Source organism: Orcinus orca, chromosome 5, assembly GCF_937001465.1.
Source record: "Orcinus orca chromosome 5, mOrcOrc1.1, whole genome shotgun sequence".
Classification (NCBI taxonomy): domain Eukaryota; kingdom Metazoa; phylum Chordata; class Mammalia; order Artiodactyla; family Delphinidae; genus Orcinus; species Orcinus orca.
Window position 1 is genome coordinate 148,855,949 of NC_064563.1, and position 17,894 is coordinate 148,873,842.

At 51.5% G+C, this 17,894-nt stretch overlaps 1 protein-coding gene across 5 annotated transcripts in view; it reads right to left on the minus strand.

Moving 5' to 3' along the window:
- Positions 1–17,894, minus strand: part of LSS (lanosterol synthase) — a 42,455-nt gene that overhangs the window by 17,227 nt on the left and 7,334 nt on the right. For 4 of the 5 annotated variants that reach the window (XM_004264631.3, XM_033418516.2, XM_033418517.2 and 1 more), the window contains exons 7-17: positions 16,495–16,630; positions 16,107–16,215; positions 15,336–15,454; positions 13,937–14,034; positions 13,655–13,682; positions 11,966–12,022; positions 11,273–11,344; positions 10,978–11,028; positions 10,277–10,426; positions 9,776–9,872; positions 8,884–8,989 (exon numbers count right to left, since the gene is read on the minus strand). In XM_004264631.3, coding sequence (XP_004264679.1) covers positions 8,884–8,989; positions 9,776–9,872; positions 10,277–10,426; positions 10,978–11,028; positions 11,273–11,344; positions 11,966–12,022; positions 13,655–13,682; positions 13,937–14,034; positions 15,336–15,454; positions 16,107–16,215; positions 16,495–16,630 — 1,023 coding nt within the window. The remainder of the gene's footprint in view (positions 1–8,883; positions 8,990–9,775; positions 9,873–10,276; positions 10,427–10,977; positions 11,029–11,272; positions 11,345–11,965; positions 12,023–13,654; positions 13,683–13,936; positions 14,035–15,335; positions 15,455–16,106; positions 16,216–16,494; positions 16,631–17,894) is intronic. The other variant, XM_049709654.1, reaches the window with a different exon arrangement.

A 17,894-nucleotide genomic window follows, 5' to 3' on the forward strand; every position in this document is an offset into this window, starting at 1 on the left:
TGGGGAAAACAAGTGGCCATCTCCTTAATCAACGGTCAGTGTTGACACATGCTTCCTAATATGATGCACTGAGAAGCCCCATCACTTTTGTTACTTGCTCGACAAAAATGCTTAATTTTATAACCTGAATCTTGTCATGGGCAAACACAGAAAAACATACATTGAGGACATTCTACAAAATAACTTGCCATATTCTTCAAAAATGTCAGTCATCAAACACAAGGAAAGACTAAAGAACTGTTCCAGGTTAAAGAACTAATATATGACAACTAAATACAATGACCCTGGATTAGACCTTGAGGAAAAATGTTTCCATAAACCACACCACTGGTACAACTAGGACAATTGAAATAAGTTCCATAGATTAAATAATGGTATTATACCAATGTTAATATTGTGACTCATATTTACATAAGAGAATAACCTCATTAAAAAAAATACTAAAGGAAGCCACAACAATGAGAAGCCTACACACTGCAATGAAGAGTAGCCCCCGCTCACCGCAACTAGAGGAAGCGCGCGCACAGCAACAAAGACCCAACACAGCCATAAATAAATAAATAAATTTATTTATTTTTAAAAAATACTAAAGGTCTTCCCTGGTGGCGCAGTGGTTGACAGTCCACCTGCCGATGCAGGGGACACGGGTTCGTGCCCCGGTCCGGGAAGATCCCACATGCCGCGGAGCGGCTAGGCCCGTGAGCCATGGCCGCTGAGCCTGCGTGTTCGGAGCCTGTGCTCCGCAACGGGAGAGGCCACAACAGTGAGAGGCCCGCGTACCGCAAAAAAAAAAAAAAAAAAACTGAAGTATTTAGGGATTAAGGTAATCACATTTGCAATTTACTTTCAAATGGTTCAACAAAAAACATGGGAGGGAGTATGATGAAGGAAGTAAAAAGTTAAAGTGGAATTAATTAAAGAAGCTTCACCTAAAGCTGGAGTCAAGACAGGCCTGTAAGGGAAGTGCTCAGGCCCACCAGGCATCATCAATTACCCCAAACAGGAAAAAATGGCCCTCCACATCTCGGGCAGGAAGGTGTCTCTGCTTACTATCCCGCAGGAAGAAGAAAACTCTCTTTCCCACGACAGCCCAGCCAATCAGAGACAGCAGCAGTCCATCAATGGGAAGCCTCCATACTCTGGATCCCCAACCCCTCCAACAGACTCTGGTTATCACAGCCCCTATAAAAGCAAGTTCCCTTTCTTATTCTCTGGATTCTCCTGTGATCTGTCACAGTTCACATGTCCCGAATTGCAATTCCTCTGGCTATTCTGAATAAACTCACTTTTGCTGGTAAATTAACTGGCTATTATATTATAAAAGTTAACATTAACAACTGAGCAATAGCTGGAAGAGGTAAATAGGAGTGCTTTTTACTCCTTTTATAACTTTCCTATAATTTTGAAGTTAATGAAGAATTTCAAGTCAATCTAGTAAAATGGAATATCCCATATACATATTACTAGAGTAACTGACGCCCAAAACTATACCTAAAAACACTCCTAAATTAAAAATCTTAATATAACAAGTTAATATATTTGTTTAAAAAATAAAAACTTATGTTCAAACTCTCTAGAGGTAAAAATAATAAAGTAATTGGGAGAAAGTATCTGTAACATAAGATACAGAATTACTTATTGTGCTTAATAAACATGTAAGGCAGGAAGAAAAATCATCCCAGCAACCAAGTTGGAAAGGGTATGAATGGCAATTCATATGTGAAAGAAGAAACAGAAATGACCTATAAACGTCTGGAAAGACTATTTTAGCTCAGTAATCTCCAAAGAAATACAAATGAAGTAAATCCACCAGAAAACTATCATAATTTACCTTCCAAAGCAGGAGTTTTTACACAATAACAATAGTTATTCTGTGCTTATCACATGCCAATCTCCCAGTGCTTTTGTGTGGTATCTCAATCCTCCCAGTTCCGTGAGGCTGTACTATTGCCGCATGTGGCAGGGGGAACCTAGGCAGGGGGGTGAAGTGACTAGACTAGGATCTCAAGCAGAGAAGGGGCAGGGGCAGGCGCATCCACCCAGACAGGCTGACTCCAAGCCCACGTGGCTCTAGGGAAGAATAATGGTCCTGAACAAAGATTTAACAAGAGGATACTGGCTCAGGTTAAAATGGGGAAAAGCTGTAAAACAGCAATGAAAATTCAGAAATAACCATCACAACCCGTACTGGAGGAGAATGCCAAACGACAAGGGAAGTTATCAGCTGCTCTCAGGGACCTCACGGTAAACGGAGCCAGTTACGTGAAAGGTGCACCGTGGAGATCAAACAGTCAGAACACCCTCTTCTCAGGGGTAAGGAAGGGCAGCTGGCTTTTTTTCTGGTGCTTTTCTGTATCGTCCAAGTCTCCTTCAAAGAGCTTGTTTTACTTTTATTATAATAATTCTTAAAAAGATGAGTAAGAAGGAAGGTCAATCCTGTGAGGGCATCTCTGAGGACAAGGTTGCCAAAGGAAAGGACCCCAGATCACACGCACAGCACACAGCCAAGGGACCAGCCTGGCCTGGGTGACAAAATGAAGACTAGACACAGTGCCCGCTTGTGCCCCCTTGTGGCTGCACAGCCTGCCAGACAGAGGGAAACCAGCAAAAACATGACTGGATACTCCTCCAATTTTTTTGGAAATAAAGCAACATGCTCCTAAATAACTCATGGGCCAGAAAACTCACAAGAGAAATAGAAATGCTTTTAACTGAACGATACATCAAAACTTACTTATAAACTTAAGTGTACATTTAAAAAGAAAGCCTGAAAATCATTTATCTAAGCATCCATCAAAGAGAACTTTCTCCTCTGTGGGAGGATTTACTGCAACTTCTTATTTTTCAAACCGTGGTCGCAGACCATTGGTGAGTTATGATTAACATTTATTTAAATTGAAAATATACATATTATTTATACCTATATAAAGGAATAGTATACATCTTTAATTTTAGCTATACCTTATAGATTTATTAATAGATTTATTTATTATCTGTATGTAAGCAATAGTTTCATAAAGTACAAAATAGGATGCACACATGCCATATACTGAAAATAAGAAATACGTGTCCATTTATTACACTGCTGTCTCAGTTAGTTGTACGGTTTTATACACAAAGGTATGGGCATGATATACACTGCGTCTCTCACTAAGGAATGGCCCATGCTGGAAAACGGCCACTCTTACATGACGGCAAACTGAGCAACAGAAGCACCGTGCGGCCAGCTGGACAGGCCATTCCAACCACAGCCACCCTTTCTGCCCTGTACACACAGCGATGGCTCCTTAAGGCCAGGCTGCAACCTCTCTGATAGGCTCAGGCTTTGTTGCCTCGCCTTTTCAGATTGCAGCCAGGGAGCAATCTTATAACTACTTGCAAGCCTGGGAATTCTGGTGGCGTTTTCCCATACAGTTATAGCTCAGCGATCAGTTTAGAGGTTGTTCTCCATCCTTCAAATCTTTATTCTGCCTACTCAACGCAGAGCAACCCTCTTCAGCAGTGATGTGAGGATCCTGCAGCCCCTGCCTGTTCTATGTTTCCCAGTCTAGTAGAGCAACATTGGGATGAACCTGTAGACACCAGAGAATCTCATAATGTAATTTCCAGAAAGCATATCTTTTATTTTAACTGTATTATGTAGAAAGAATTTATATTCATTTAATGTCGTTCACAGGCAATTATGCTAGCCTCTAAGAGTGAATGTGTAATTATTCTGTAACAACTTCCTTGCATCATTTTTTCTCTAGGTAAGCTTTGTAAGTCTTTGAAATTGAGAAAATAACATTTGAACTAATAAAGTTGAAAAATCAGCATTTTTTTAAAAAAGAGGCTTTAAAAAAAAATAATACAGACTGCTATAGAAGTTCCCTTGCCAAAACTGATTCATATAAGAGCTAAAGTTTGTTTGTTTACAAAATTACTAGAAAATAGAGATAAAAGAAAATGACTATATATGAAAAGTTGGATGTGTGTTTTCAGTAGAAGGTATGAGGGGGACTTCCCTGGTGGCACAGTGGCTAAGACTCCACGCTCCCAATGCAGGGGGCCCGGGTTCGATCCCTGGTCAGGGAACTAGATCCCACACGCATGCTGCAGCTGGAAGTTTGCATGCCACAACTAAGGATCTTGCCTGCCACAACTAAGGACCCGGTGAGCTGCAACTAAGACCCAGTGCAACCAAATAAATATTAAAAAAGAAAAAAAAAGGTATAAGGAATAAGGATGCATTTTTGTTGAAAGGAAAAAAAGAAAGTAATTTTGTTGTAAGTAAAATGATTGTTCCAGAATAAGAAAGGAAAAAGGACAAAACTTGAATGGATATAAAAAGCTGTAGGTTTATAGAAAAGGAATCTGGAGAAAGGAATTTTGTGTGTAGTCACGTTGACTAAGACTGGAATGGATTTATACAAGTTTTTAAAAAAGGAAGAATTTTAATATCAAAATTACACTGGTTCTGGGACTTCCCAGGTGGCTCACTCGTTAAGAATCCACCTGCCAATGCAGAGGACACGGGTTCGAACCCTGGTCGGGGAAGATCCCACGTGCCGCAGAGCAACTAAGCCCGTGCGCCACAACTACTGAGCCTGTGCTCTGGAGCCCGTGAGCCACAACTACTGAGTCCGTGTGCCACAACTACTGAAACCCAACGCCTAGAGCCTGTGATCCGCAACAAGAGAAGCCACCACAATGAGAAGTCCGTGCACCGCAACGAAGAGTAGCTCCTGCTCGTTCCAACTAGAGAAAGCCCACACGCAGCAAGAAAGACCCAACGCAGCCAAATATAAATTAAAAAACAAAAAAAATTACACTGGTACGAAATTAGAATTTGCTTTTCTCTGTTAAAAGGATAGTTTTCTTAGATTATTGGTCTGCTCTTAATAAGAAAGGGTAAACAAATGTTTTTCTTTACCTTTAATGTAATATGTCTAGAAAACTAAGATTCTATGATTTGTCTTTATTGGGTCTTTGATTACTTAAGAAAACTGAGTCTTCTCTATTAAAAGAGACAAGCTTTTTTACAACTATGTAACTTTTCGTATGTGTTAAATTTCATGGGAAGCATTTTCAAATAAGAAGTGATGCTGAACTTTTTTTAGGAAATAAATATTCCAGAACTTCCCTGGTGGCACTGTGGTTAAGAATCCACCTGCCAATGCAGGGGACACGGGTTCGAGCCCTGGTCTGGGAAGATCCCACATGCCGTGAAGCAACTGAGCCCATGAGCCACAACTACTGAGCCCACGTGCAACAACTACTGAAGCCCAGGCGCCTAGAGCCCGTGCTCCACAACAAGAGAAGCCACCACAATGAGAAGCCTACACACTGCAATGAAGAGTAGCCCCTGCTCGCCACAACTAGAGAAAGCCTGTTCACAGCAACAAAGACCTAACACAGCCATAAATAAATAAATAAATTTATTGAAAAATAAATAAAATAAATATTCCAGTAATCATATGAAATTCCCAAAAATCTGGTATGCCCTGATATAATTCCAGCTCTTTTCATTTACAAACAGTTATTATTTTACTCTGATGCTTTTGCAAAAATGTTCCTGCAAAAGTGCTTCATCTTCAAAGAGATTCATGGAAAAGACCCTCACAAGTACTCTAGAATGTAGGCTTCTGATAAGTGCTCATTCATTAGCGTTCTGTTTTCCAAAATTAAAGGACCCTTTTTCTCCTCTTTTAAGCTGTCTGCAACTTACAGCAATTTAGTAAACATTTATCTTTTTCTCCCTACCTGGTCCCTCAAGAATTCTGAAACTCCTATTAAATATTCTTATTTTTCATAACAATACATATTTGCAAAAGTTAAGTAAGAATCTGTTCTTGTAACAGGACACAACTGGACAAGTCCTTGGCTTGGCCTCTTAGCCTAAAGAGACTGTAAAGATCCAATATGAGATTCCTCGTGAAAAGTTCCAACGAAACAGATTTTAAAGAGCCTATATGGTCAGTCGCTATTCCTGCTGCACTTATATAAATAATCAGGCCAAGTTTATTGAAACTAGACTCAGTTATCTTTGATAGAAATGGAGGTGATTATAGAGACAAAAATTATGTTTCAATAATACACCTTTATGTACATCAGATTCTAGTACTATTAATTGTCTTTTAAATTTGTTTTCTAAGTGTAAACTGGACTGAACCCTGAATTCTTCTGGCTTCCTCCAATATGTGGCTGGAACTCTTACAATTTTCTTCCACTCTTGATTTCTGAATCACTATGAAACTAAAACTGCCCTTTTCCCGAAGCCCTGCAAGCAAAAGCTGGACAACTGATACAAACTTCAACAGCTCATGTGAGGACGATTCTCATGCCTGTTGCTGTGTGGCCACTCAGAAAGATCACCAGAGACATTCACACTGAAAACCTGGAAAATCTGCCTAATTGCCACACTTGTCCTCAGTGCATCTGAAGATGCTCAGAACCCAGCATCTAGAAATCGTCTCAACTAGCTGCTCTCCAAACTCAGAAACTGAATTTATAATTTCTTTGAATTATTTGCCATTATTTTTCTTTTGCTTCCATAGAAATGCCTCTCATTGAATTACCTGATTGCGCAGATCATATAGAGGCCTAATTTATGTGGAAAGACATCTGCGATGCTGCCTCCTGAAGTAAACACCCAAGGTGCATCCTGTCCTGAGGAACGCTGAGGACATGTGATTGCTGACACAGCATGTGCGCCTCCGTAAACAACTTTTAAAGTTTTTGTAGACTGACTTAGAAAGGTAATACCTGAATCTGATTATAACCCATTTGATTTACTTAACTGATTAAATTTGGGCTCTAGGAAATTTTTCAATCTTGATTATTGTTCTTTTTATAGTCATCACATTAATTTTGCAACAGTTTTAAATGCCTACCAGCAGCCTCTCACATACCAAATGGTATCCATCAGGATCAGACAACTGGATGAAATTTGCAATAACCACATGAATGATGAAGATGGTGACTACATGGCCCTCCAACCTGTCAATTCAACTAGTGAAAACAGCAAATATGTGACTCTTCAGCCTGACTACAACAACGGTGGAGAGAGAGAATAACACGACACTGGTTGGTGATACTCTCAGCCGGCTGAGACAATGACCAAAATGGGGAACTGTTAAAATCAAAAACAAACAGAGCCCAGCCTCGAAAATTCCCTGAGCAGACAAAACCAGTTTAATCATACAAACAAAGGCTAATTTAGCTTATTTTGCAAGACTAACTTGACCTGGGTCATTTCTTGTTTACACCTCTGGAAATCATAAAGAAACCTGAACTGCTTCCCAAGGTTGATACGAGGTAATCACTGAAAATTCTAATATTGTAACCAATCACTGTGAAGAATAAACAGTTACTGCCTTCTCACAATATAAGCGCTTTGTAACAATATACACCCGAGCCTCATTCAATGTTCGGGTCTGTGCACTCTTGCTTTGCAAACTGTCTTTGTGGTGTGTGCGTGATAAATTTTTACTAATGATTCATTGGCTTTACTTTTAGCTATTTATGAACCTTTGACAAAATCCTAAACAAAATACTTATCAAACTGAATCAACAATATATAAAAAGTAAAGCACATGATGACCAAGCTGAATCTATACCAGGTTTACCAAGAGCCATGAAACAACAGAATCATACAAGGATGAAGGAAAATCTACAAGAACTGCACAGAGCCCCATAACACAGCAAGTCCACATCCACGTCCTCAAGAACTGGGAACCTCTGTGCCCCGAAACACAAGTCTGAGATTGTTCACAGCAGGATGATTCATAATAACCCCCTGAGAGCCCTGAAGGATATACAACAAGCACAGGCATAAACAAAGCATGGCGTCTGCGCTCGACAGTGGAGAGAGACAGACATGGGCTTCCACGTTGGGATCACAGTGAGCAGAGGAGAACCAGGCGGGGAGCTTCTGGTAATGTGTTTGCCCGACGTGGTCACATGGGTGTGTCCACTTCATAATTAATCCAAGGGCTATACGTATGGTTTGTGTACTTCTCTAAACATGTGCCAGACTTCAACAGGAAACGTTTATTTAAAAACTATCATTATTTGGGCACAAGTGGAGCTGGGGGTACAGGCATACCTCATTTTATTGTGCTTTGCTTTACTGCACTTCGCAGACACTGTGTGTTTTACAAACTGAAGGTTTTTGGCAACTCTGCATCGAGCAAGGCTATCAGTGCCGTTGTTCCAACAGCATTTGCTCACTTCATGTCTCTATCACATTTTGGTAATTCTCACAATATTTCAAACTTTATTATTATTATTATATCTATTATGGTGATCTGTGATCAGTAATCTTTGATGTTACTACTACAAAAAGAATTTGACTTACTGAAGGCTCAGATAATTGTTAATATTTTTTAGCAATAAAATATTTTTAATTAAGATACATACATCGTTTTCTTAGACATAACGCTATTGAACACTTTACAGACGACAATATAGTGTAAACGTAATTTTCATATGCCCTGGGAAACCAAAAATTCACGTGACTCACATTACTGTGACATTTGCAGTGGCTGGAATTGAACCCACAGTATCTCCTAGGTACACCTTTATGTGTCTTCTTTCAATGTTACTAAGAAGACGCAAAAAAATAACTCATTTTTGTGTTATAACTGTGCTACTCTGAGCCCCAGTACACACATTTGATATACTTCAGGGCCTACAGCAGGATTCAGGAGCATCTGAAACCCCTTCCATTTTTAAATGAGTTTTATTCCAGAGCCCCCTGCCTGAGATGGGCCCCCGCCCTGAGCACCCCAAGTGAGCAAATGGCTTGCCCTCAATGACATCAAGGTTGTCTGATTTCTTGGCCCCAAGCTAATGGTACCCACGCTGTGTGACTGAGCACCCCTGTGCCAAGGCCGCCCTTACCTGATCTCTCCGGCCCTGTGGTCTGGGAACTGCTTGTGGAAATGCTTCAGCGCCTGCATCACAGCCGAGGTGCACTCCACATACGTGTAGTCAATCATGATGTCCCCTGGGAAAGAAAAGGAAGGCTTGAGAAATGTGAACTTCACCTCAGCTGCCCAATTCGGCAATTCAGGCCAAACCGTGACACAGGAGAACGCCGTAACATGCAGAGCCTGTACAACACATCACGAGCCTGACCATCCTCCAAAGGCACGGAGGAAGCACCACCAGCAAGCAGCCCGGTGACGTGGCCACCAGGTGGGAGGGAGGCACCTACACAGGTGACCTGGAGGCCCATCTGTGCTGCAGGACAGCCAGGCCAGTGGGAGGGTAACAGGGAAGCGCACACAGCAGAGCTGCAGCCCACCCTGAGAAGGCCTCCACAGGAGCACATCTGCCAGTTACAGGAGCCCGACAAATGTAGACCCGAAGGAGGGTACAGGGGCGCACACAGACACAGCAGGAGGACACAGGCAAGCGGGTCCCCACTGTCACCTCCCTGTGAGGAGCTGTGGGCTCCGTGAGGAGCATTCAGGAGACAGGCCGGCCTCCGCAGAAGACAGAGCAGGAGCCGGCCCAGGCTTGGGCCAGAGAGCTGGTGTGAATCCCACCCACCTCCGAGAGGCAGACTGCAGCTTTTCTATCCACAACCAGGGTCACCGCACCCTGGAAAGTCGAGAAGCACGGAACACTCTGGTGCCTGGGGGCTCCTTAGAGCATCCGCCCGCATCTGCCAGAACATTGTTGGTACTGCCCCCCGCCAGGGGAAAGAGCTCCAGGCTCTGGCGAGAGGGCCAACCTCAGGCATGCAGGGCCCCCGAGTCTGTGGCCGCGTAACTGGCCGACCACTCACCGAAGATCTCCGAGGGGTTCAGAAGCTCCAGAAGGTGTCCCCCACGCTTGGTCTCGTAGGTGGCAAACCCTCCATCAGGGTTTCTCATGCTCAGCAGCTAAAACCAGAGGGAACATCCTGAGAATTCACCCACGCGCTGAGCACGTGCAAGGGCCCACAGGCTGTGGCACAGTTTCTAGAAACACCCCAAGGCTAGGAACCAAGGAGCAGGGATGGGAAACAGGGAGCTGGTTTTCATGTTAAACCAGGACCCTCAGGCGCCCAGAACAGTGGGCTGCAACCTTTATCAACCGGGTACTCCGTGACCACCCGGGACCACTTCCCGGCACATGCATGCTTACCACTTATAAAGCACACGTGCGCCACCAAATTATGTGATCTCCACCGTAAAAATTGGAAAAAACTTGGGTGTGCTAAGAGGGTCTGTGGTGGGGTGGCCAAGACTCCACGTGCACAGTGCCCTCAGCTGTGTGACCAGAGCCCCACACCCAGCAGCCTCACCACAGCGACAGCATCGAAGAGCCGCTCTCGTGGGACGTGCTTGGTGACAAAGGGACACTTTTCCTGCAGGAGAAGGAGGGACTTCAAGGCCTCAGCTGTGCAGTCGGCAACAATCCAGCCACAGTCCAGTGTGCTGAAGGAGAAGCCGCCCTGGAAAGTGTGGGGCTGTAAGGGTGGAGGCCAAGCCCACACCTGGCCACCCCATGCCATGGCACCTCGCATGCCTGCACAGAGCCGAGGCCCATCCACAGTGGAGGTACAGCCACAGCCCCAAGCCACACACACGTGGATGGCCTCCAACTTCCAGCACAAGGACTGCAGCCTCTGCCCGTCACCGCCTTCAGGCTCTACTGTGGGACGGGCACAAGCAACCCGCTGTGAGAACGCAGCCATGGCCATGCCCATGCCCCCACGTGCTGCAAGAACTGCCCTCCCCACTCCTCCCCTCATCACTGCCATTCATGTTCTGACAGCTTATTTAATGTCTGCAGGTGCTGCTAAGTGCACACAGTGCGTGACATGGCGGGATGAAGCCCACAGAGCTCAGCTACTGCATTTATGCACAACTCTTCAGTCAGGAATATCTTGGGTACATCAGTGGAACCCCGCACTGTGCATCTATCAGAACAGGAAGCCGAGGAGAGAGCCCTCCTTGAGGGCAAAGCCCGGCTAACTGAGGCGGGTGGGGTTGGCCGCGGTACCTTGCTCATCTGGCGGTAGTACTTCTGGTAGTCGGGGAGGTTGTCTGGGACCTGGTGAGAATCCGAGGGGCAGGAGGGAACACGTCACCACCATAGTACACAGACACCGGGCAGGGAGGGGCCAGCACAGCAGAACATGCAGGGACCCAGTGCCGCCGCCCTCATGGTCACCAGTGCCAGTGGGAACCCTCCAGGTAGCACCCACGTGGCCCACTGCCCCCACCCACAATCAGGGCACGCCCTGGGCTGGAGGGGCACCCTGCCTGTGCGAGGCACGGACCAGGCCTGGTCTCACCTGCGAGACCTGGAGATACTCATGAGCCTTCTGCAGGCAGGACGAAAACTCTGGCCTGTGTTGTGCACCCGCCTGGGAAAGAGGAGGGGGTGAGCCACTAGCCGGCACATGCCTGCGCGCGTGGCTGGTCCCTGGACGACCCTGGCGATACCCGGCCACCACTGGGAACCAGGAGCAAACCCACCCAAGTCTCGGGGCTCTCGGGTTTCTGCCGCCAAGTCAGAAAGACATGGTGGAGTGACAGCAGAAGAGATGGTCCACACCACCCTGGCCCCAGCCCCAGCCTGTGCCCACAGGGCCCCTGCCCATCTAAGGCAGGCCCCCACGTGGCCCAGACTCCCCCGCAAATCCTGCCAACCTCATTCCCACCAGCATAAAGACACGCTCCTGTTTCTCTCTAGTACGTGCTCAGAAGCATCCGTAGCAAGCAATCTGAGCACTGAGAGAGCCTGGAGCCTGCTCCCCCTTACGAAGACCCCACCACCTCGTCACCTCGGGAACAGCCCTCACAGGGCTCCTTGCCCCCGAAGACTTCAAGCCAGCCCCACACCTAGAGCTGCCAGCAAGACCACTGTCTCGGAGCCCGGGTAAGCGAAGGGTCAGGGCCGGCAGGTGCCGTGTCCGGCTGGATGCAGGGGTGGACAAACAGGAAGAGCAGGTGGAGGCTGGAGAATGAGGGACGGAGCCACATACCTCCAGCAGAGCCTGGATGGCGAACGCGGTGTCCCAGATCTGCGAGCCATTGGTGCCCTGTGCAAAGAGGACAGCCCTACAGCAGCCACCTCCCACCCCCACCCCAACTTCCCAGATCTGATGGGTGCCTAGAGGGCCAAGGAAGGTGCAGGGGCATCCACCAGCTCCTGCAGAGAGGTAGGAGTCCAACTCCTCACCCCAGGCTCTGGGCTCTGTACCCCTAAAGCCCACGAGGCCCTGAGAGGGGCTGGTCCTGCAAGGAGACGTGGGTCAGGCAGCCAGGCCACCAGCCAGGACAGAGCTCCTCAGAGCACTTCCAGGATTTGGAAGACCACCGCCATGGCCTCCACTGCTTGCCCACTGGCACGGAGCCCAGACAAATCGGTGGCACTAAGGGACACGAGACACTGCAGCCTGGCAGGACAACGTGTGGGAAGAACACACACAGCGCCTGGCCAAAAAGACCTGAGCCGATCAAGCCTGAGGGCCGAACCGCCAGTTTGCAGAAAATCTGGGGTGCAGAGCAGGCAGAAGGTAGACATGCTAGGGACAAATGACCCAGGAGAGAAGGGCACCAGGAGACTGTAGGACAAAGGCAACAGCAAGGATCAGCCTCCCGGACTGGATCCTGATACCAATGAACACACAGCAAAACCCCACCGGGGGCTGCCGTGAACTCAGTGCGGACGGCACGGCAGTTTTGTCAGGACCAGAAGCCCTCGTAAGCTCCAGGGCTGGAGGTGTCAAAGCGGGTGGGGAGCCACATGAGGGCTCGTCACCCTCCTCTACTTCACGTGTTTCAGGAATATTTTCACACAAGACTGGCAGCGTGGGGGCCAGGGAGCTGGAAGTGGGGCTCAAGTGCACCTGGCAAGGGCACCTGGGGGGGTGGTCTGCGCTGGGCGGGGCTGGGCCCACGTGCACTCGTCCCAAAGGGCCCAGAGGTCAGTATGACCCAAGGACATTGCTGGAGGTGCCACATTTGCACACTGAGTGACAGGAGACAAAAGCTCCCGGCTCGCTGACCCCAGGGTCCCTGCAGCCGGGACAGGACCAGGTCAGCCCAGGCTGCCCGGTGACCCAGGAGCCCCACCCCCAGGGACACGCACAGGACGTAAGCTGGGGGAACAGCATCTACAACACCCAGACACTGGAAATCAGCAAACGGTACAAAACAGAGGTGCGGTGTACGCGGAGAGGGGCCACAGGAGTGTGTCTCAGGACTCTGAAGGTGGTACCTCTGGGATGCTCAGCTCACGGGGCAGCAGAGGGCACGGGTTCTACTCTGACCACATCCTGCTGCTGTCCTGACCCCGCTAACCAGAACCAGCATGCGAGCTGTGAGATCATCAGCTGTCCAGCAGCAGCTGGGCTGGCGTCTGAGAACCACCGTGGCCCTCGTCCCCCCCGAGCTGCAGCTCTGAATGACTGGTGTACAGACTGCTCCCGTGGTGTGGCTGCAGGCCCTCAGCTCTCCCACCACCCCCCAGGGCCTGTTAGCATCCCTGCCAGACAGCACACACCCAGGAGATGCCCGGCGGTGCCCCTCAGATGCGGGACAAGGGGGACCTGCAGCCACTTACCACACGCTGACAGAACACATCGGGAGGAGTGACTTGGGATCTTAACAAACCCGAAAGGCAGGAACGGTTGCAAGTAAGCAAGCAGCTGTGGCCCTACAGCCCTTACCTGCACTTTCATGCCGTCGAGGCCCAGCCTGCGAGAAGAGTCCATGTCAGGGAGCAAGGGCAGAGCCGGAAGTCAGGGGCCCAGAGCCCGTGTCCCAAAAGCAATGCGCCCACGCAGCAGGGGACACGTGAGGACAGCTCCCACCCCCCCACCCAGCTGTGTGGAGGGCCCACCAGGGGAATAGGCCTCCCTCAAACACAGAGTTCCCTGCATGGGACACGCTGGCCTTCAGGCTCTCAGCCACGCCCTTCCTGAGGGCCACGCCCTCGCCGCCACACTCACCAGAGGTAATCCGGAATCCTGGACAAGTGCTCCTGGAAGGCAGAGGAGGCCGGCCCTTCCCTGTGCCAGCACGCAAGCATGTTGATGGTTTTCGAGATCTGGAGGAGACGGCCCTGTCAGGGCTCTGCTCCACACCTGCCGGGGTTCCCGGGCTTGAGGGCCGCAGACCTACCCCACCGAGGCCCCAGCACGGCCTTGCTGCAGGCCAGGCCTTCTGTTCTAACCACTTTCCCAAGCACTCACTGCTACCAGGCTGCAGCCCTGCCCTGGGAGAGGTGGGAATGGGCCAAGGCACGTGTGCCAAGGAGGGAGGGGGACGGCAGCAGCGAAAAGACAGGGTGACCTGTAGAGGTGACGGGAGCCCAGCCAGCTGGTAAGAAGAACCGCCACGAGGGTGACGGGCAAGGCAGGGACCCCTGAGTGGGTACATGGGTTGTGGTGTGTCCTGAGCTACCTGAGATAACTCAGAGGATGGAGGATAGGGCTGAGGGCCACGGGAGAGATGGAGCGACTCGGAGGTGAGACCAGAGGCGCAGGGCCTGACTGCTCAGAGCAGATGTTCTAGAGGCCCAGCTCTCCCACCCCGGGACCTCCTAGGCCAAGGTCCAATTACAGCGCGTTTCTAACTTGCTTTACGCAGCCTTAGGTCAGAGCCCACGCAGAATCCCCTGGCGCTGAAAGGGAAACAACTGGCCCCTCGGTGGGGCGGTGGCAGTTGACGTCCCCCGGGTACCACCCGGCCTCGAAAACACCTGGGAGCAGGGTCACGCGTGGGGCTCATGGACACTGCACCCACTGGGCTCACACAGAGAAGCCGTGGGCTGACCCAGCACGGCGGCCACGGTCACAGCCGCCCGAGGCTCGCTACAGCGCTGCCTCCTGCACCCAGTGCCCTAAGGCTGCAGGCCAGCCTCCCGACCCTGCACTGGCCACCCGGGCTCACAGCCCCACGGGGCAGAGCAGAGTCAGGAGCCCAGAGGCTCTGAGAAGCACGTCTCGAGTCACCAGCCTCAACAGCAATCAGGAGTGGAACGCAAGCACCCTGGCCCTGCAAACCCCATAGGAGAAAGGCAAATGGTGGGTTATTAGGGCTGGGGAAGGGGAGAGGACCAGGGGAGGAAAAGCAGCCCACCCCACCGGCCAGAGAGACCTCAGGAGGCGGCCTCAAGAAGCAGTGCTCCAGACACACCAGGTGGTGGGACGGGAGGGCGGGCCAAGCACAGGGGTCCTGGGGGATCAGAGGCCCAGGTCCCACGTAAAGGTGTGACCGCCTCCAGTGGGAGACCTCACCTCCAGGGAGACCCCCACTCCCAGCTCCATAGACACAGGCCTCTGGGCAACCCGCCCCCAGTCCTCGCCCACCCCAGGCCCAGACAGCCAGTGGGCGAGGGGCGCTGACCGGGCCGATGCTGAGGTACTTGGTGAAGCGGTCGTCGGCTGCGATGTGCTCGTACAGCTTCTGGATGGCCCGCTGCCGCAGGCCGGCGCTGTGGTGGCGCTCGTACAGGTTGAGGATCGCTGCGAGGGAGGGGGGGGCGTCAACAGGCACCAGACACGGAGAGGAGTCCCAGCCCCAGCACAGACCCCCCAGGGTGGTCGGCCCACGGCGGCCAGTCTCTGGGCCCCCCCTTGCCACCCCCTCACCCACTCTCCTTGCCTGCTGGTGCAGCCCCCTCCCTGGCATCCTGGTGCTGCCCTACAGCCCCCGCAGCCGTGCAGAGCATGTTGCCTCCCAGTGCCGACAGGGCGGGTCCCGGCTCCCACCCCAGGGCCCGTCTGCAGGACCAGTGAGGGAACGAACGAATGAATGAGGGGGAACGTGGCCGCCTGCGCACACAGCACCCGCCAGGCTCCAAGGGGAGGCCACTCGGCTCTGAGCAGCCAGGAGGACCCACGGGAGATGGGCTTGGACTGGCCTCGTGGGGTCCCGCCCCTTCTATCCCACTGAGGAGGAACTACCGGCCCCTCAAGGCCCTGGGCTCCGAATCCTCTGTCCAGGAGCCCGAGCCCCAGGTGGGTCTGCTGGACACGAGGTATACACGCCGGCCCCCTTGTCCCCACAGGACCCCAACGCCAGGACTCATCGTAGGGCCGTGTCCCTCCACGTTCCCTGTCACTTTAGGTGTCGACCGACCCCCGGGGGGCCCAGCCAGCCCCTGGGGGCACCCACCATACACCACGTGGAGCAGCCAACTGTGCGGCGTGTACAGCTCATCGGGGGCCACGCTGTCCCTGTGCGCCGGCCAGTCGATGCGGCCGTAGTCCTCCACGTAGAGCTCCTGAGGGCGGCAGCGCCTCAGCCCCAGACCTGCCCATCCCCTCTGCTGCCTGCCCTCCCGAGGGCAGGCCCCGATGAGCACCCTGCTCCCCAAGCCCCACGTCAGGGCTGCTCCCCGGGGACACACTGGGGCCTGGCCTTTGCTCACAGGGGCCCTGCAGCCCATCCCACTGCACAAGCCCCCAGGCAGTCATTTAGGGACAGGAGGTGGACGCTCCACTCTGTGGGGCTCTCGGCTCCGTGGGGCCCCCTGAGAGCGGGCATACGTGGTCAGGCTCACCTGGCGGAGGCTCTGGACCAGCGGGTCCTCCTCAGCGCTCAGCCGGGTACCATAGCAGTAGGCCATGGGCAGGTACACCTGCCGGCAGTGGCACCAGATGGTGGAGGGATGCGCGGGCATCCAGTCAGGAAACAGCCTGGCGGGACAGCGTGTCAGCAGGGCCCCCCACCACTGCAGCCCGGGGCCCTTTCAAGCCTGAACACGGGGTGGGCGGCTGTCTCCGGCCCAAGTGGGCACAGCCGTGCTCCTGAGGGGCGCAGCCCGCAGAAGCCGACAACTTCTCCTGGCTCGCCAGGAGCCTCCTAAAGCCAGGAGGCTTGGCCCCTAAACGGTGGGGACTGCCTGTGGGTTCCCAGTTGCGACAAGCGCGCCACGGTAACAGAAACGCTAATCACGGAGCTACCTAGAGAGGGGCCTACAGAAACGCTCTGGACTATCTCTGCAACTTTTCTGGAAATTGAAAACTATTCCTAAATAAAAATCTTCAGGACTGCCACATCTTCTCAAGGCCTGTGTCTTTGATCGTTACCTCTGCTGTGCTTCACCCAGATACGCAGCCTGACGTGAGCACGGCTCTGCCAGCCTCCCAGGTAGGGGCGCGCCTGGGCTGTTTTCTCCACCCGCCCCTTTCAGCCTCCATCCTCGAGTGAGAGGGGAGGCCACGTGGAGGCCATGGGGAGGTGAGCCCGCCTCCCCTGCTCCCAGGTGTAAGGGTTGGGCGGGTGTCCTCAGCCCCACCACCCCTGGCCTCACTCTCGAGGGCTCCTCCACTCACTTCAAAGGGCGTTTGCTACACTTTGGGTAACGTTTCCAGCTTTCCTGCAGCTGAAGCGGTTCAGGGTCTCTGGTCCTTCATCCTGCACACCTGCCCTTTACACTCTAACCTATGCCCTCCAAAACAACTTCCGCCAAGACTAGCAGTGCCCTAGTTACCGAGAGGCCCGGCAACCACGGCCTGGGCCCTGCGGCGCGGGGATGCAGCCAACGCAGTCCCCCACACCCGCCTCTGACACCACACCCCTCCCAGCGCCTGCTCAGTGCCTTCCTCTGCGGCTCCTTACACACCGGGTAGGTCCGAGGTCCAGCCAGCAGGCCCACCGGTGAGGAACGCTGGAATGGCCCCAGACCACTTCCCGCCCCTTCCAGAGTGGCCAGCCTTGGGCAGGTCTGCCCCGGTGGAGGCTGGGCTGTCGGCCCTTTCATCAGGCCCCTGCTGTCATCTCCTGATCGGCCCCTTCACCTCGCACCTCTCCTCTACCGAAGTCCCCTAGCGCAAGGGCCCCCCAACCTCCCTGACAGCTCCCTGCTCCAGGGACCTCACCTCCTGAAGGTGATATTGGGGTACTTGTATGTATATGAATGTATTCGGGACAAATGTCCAGAGACTTCATTAGATATTC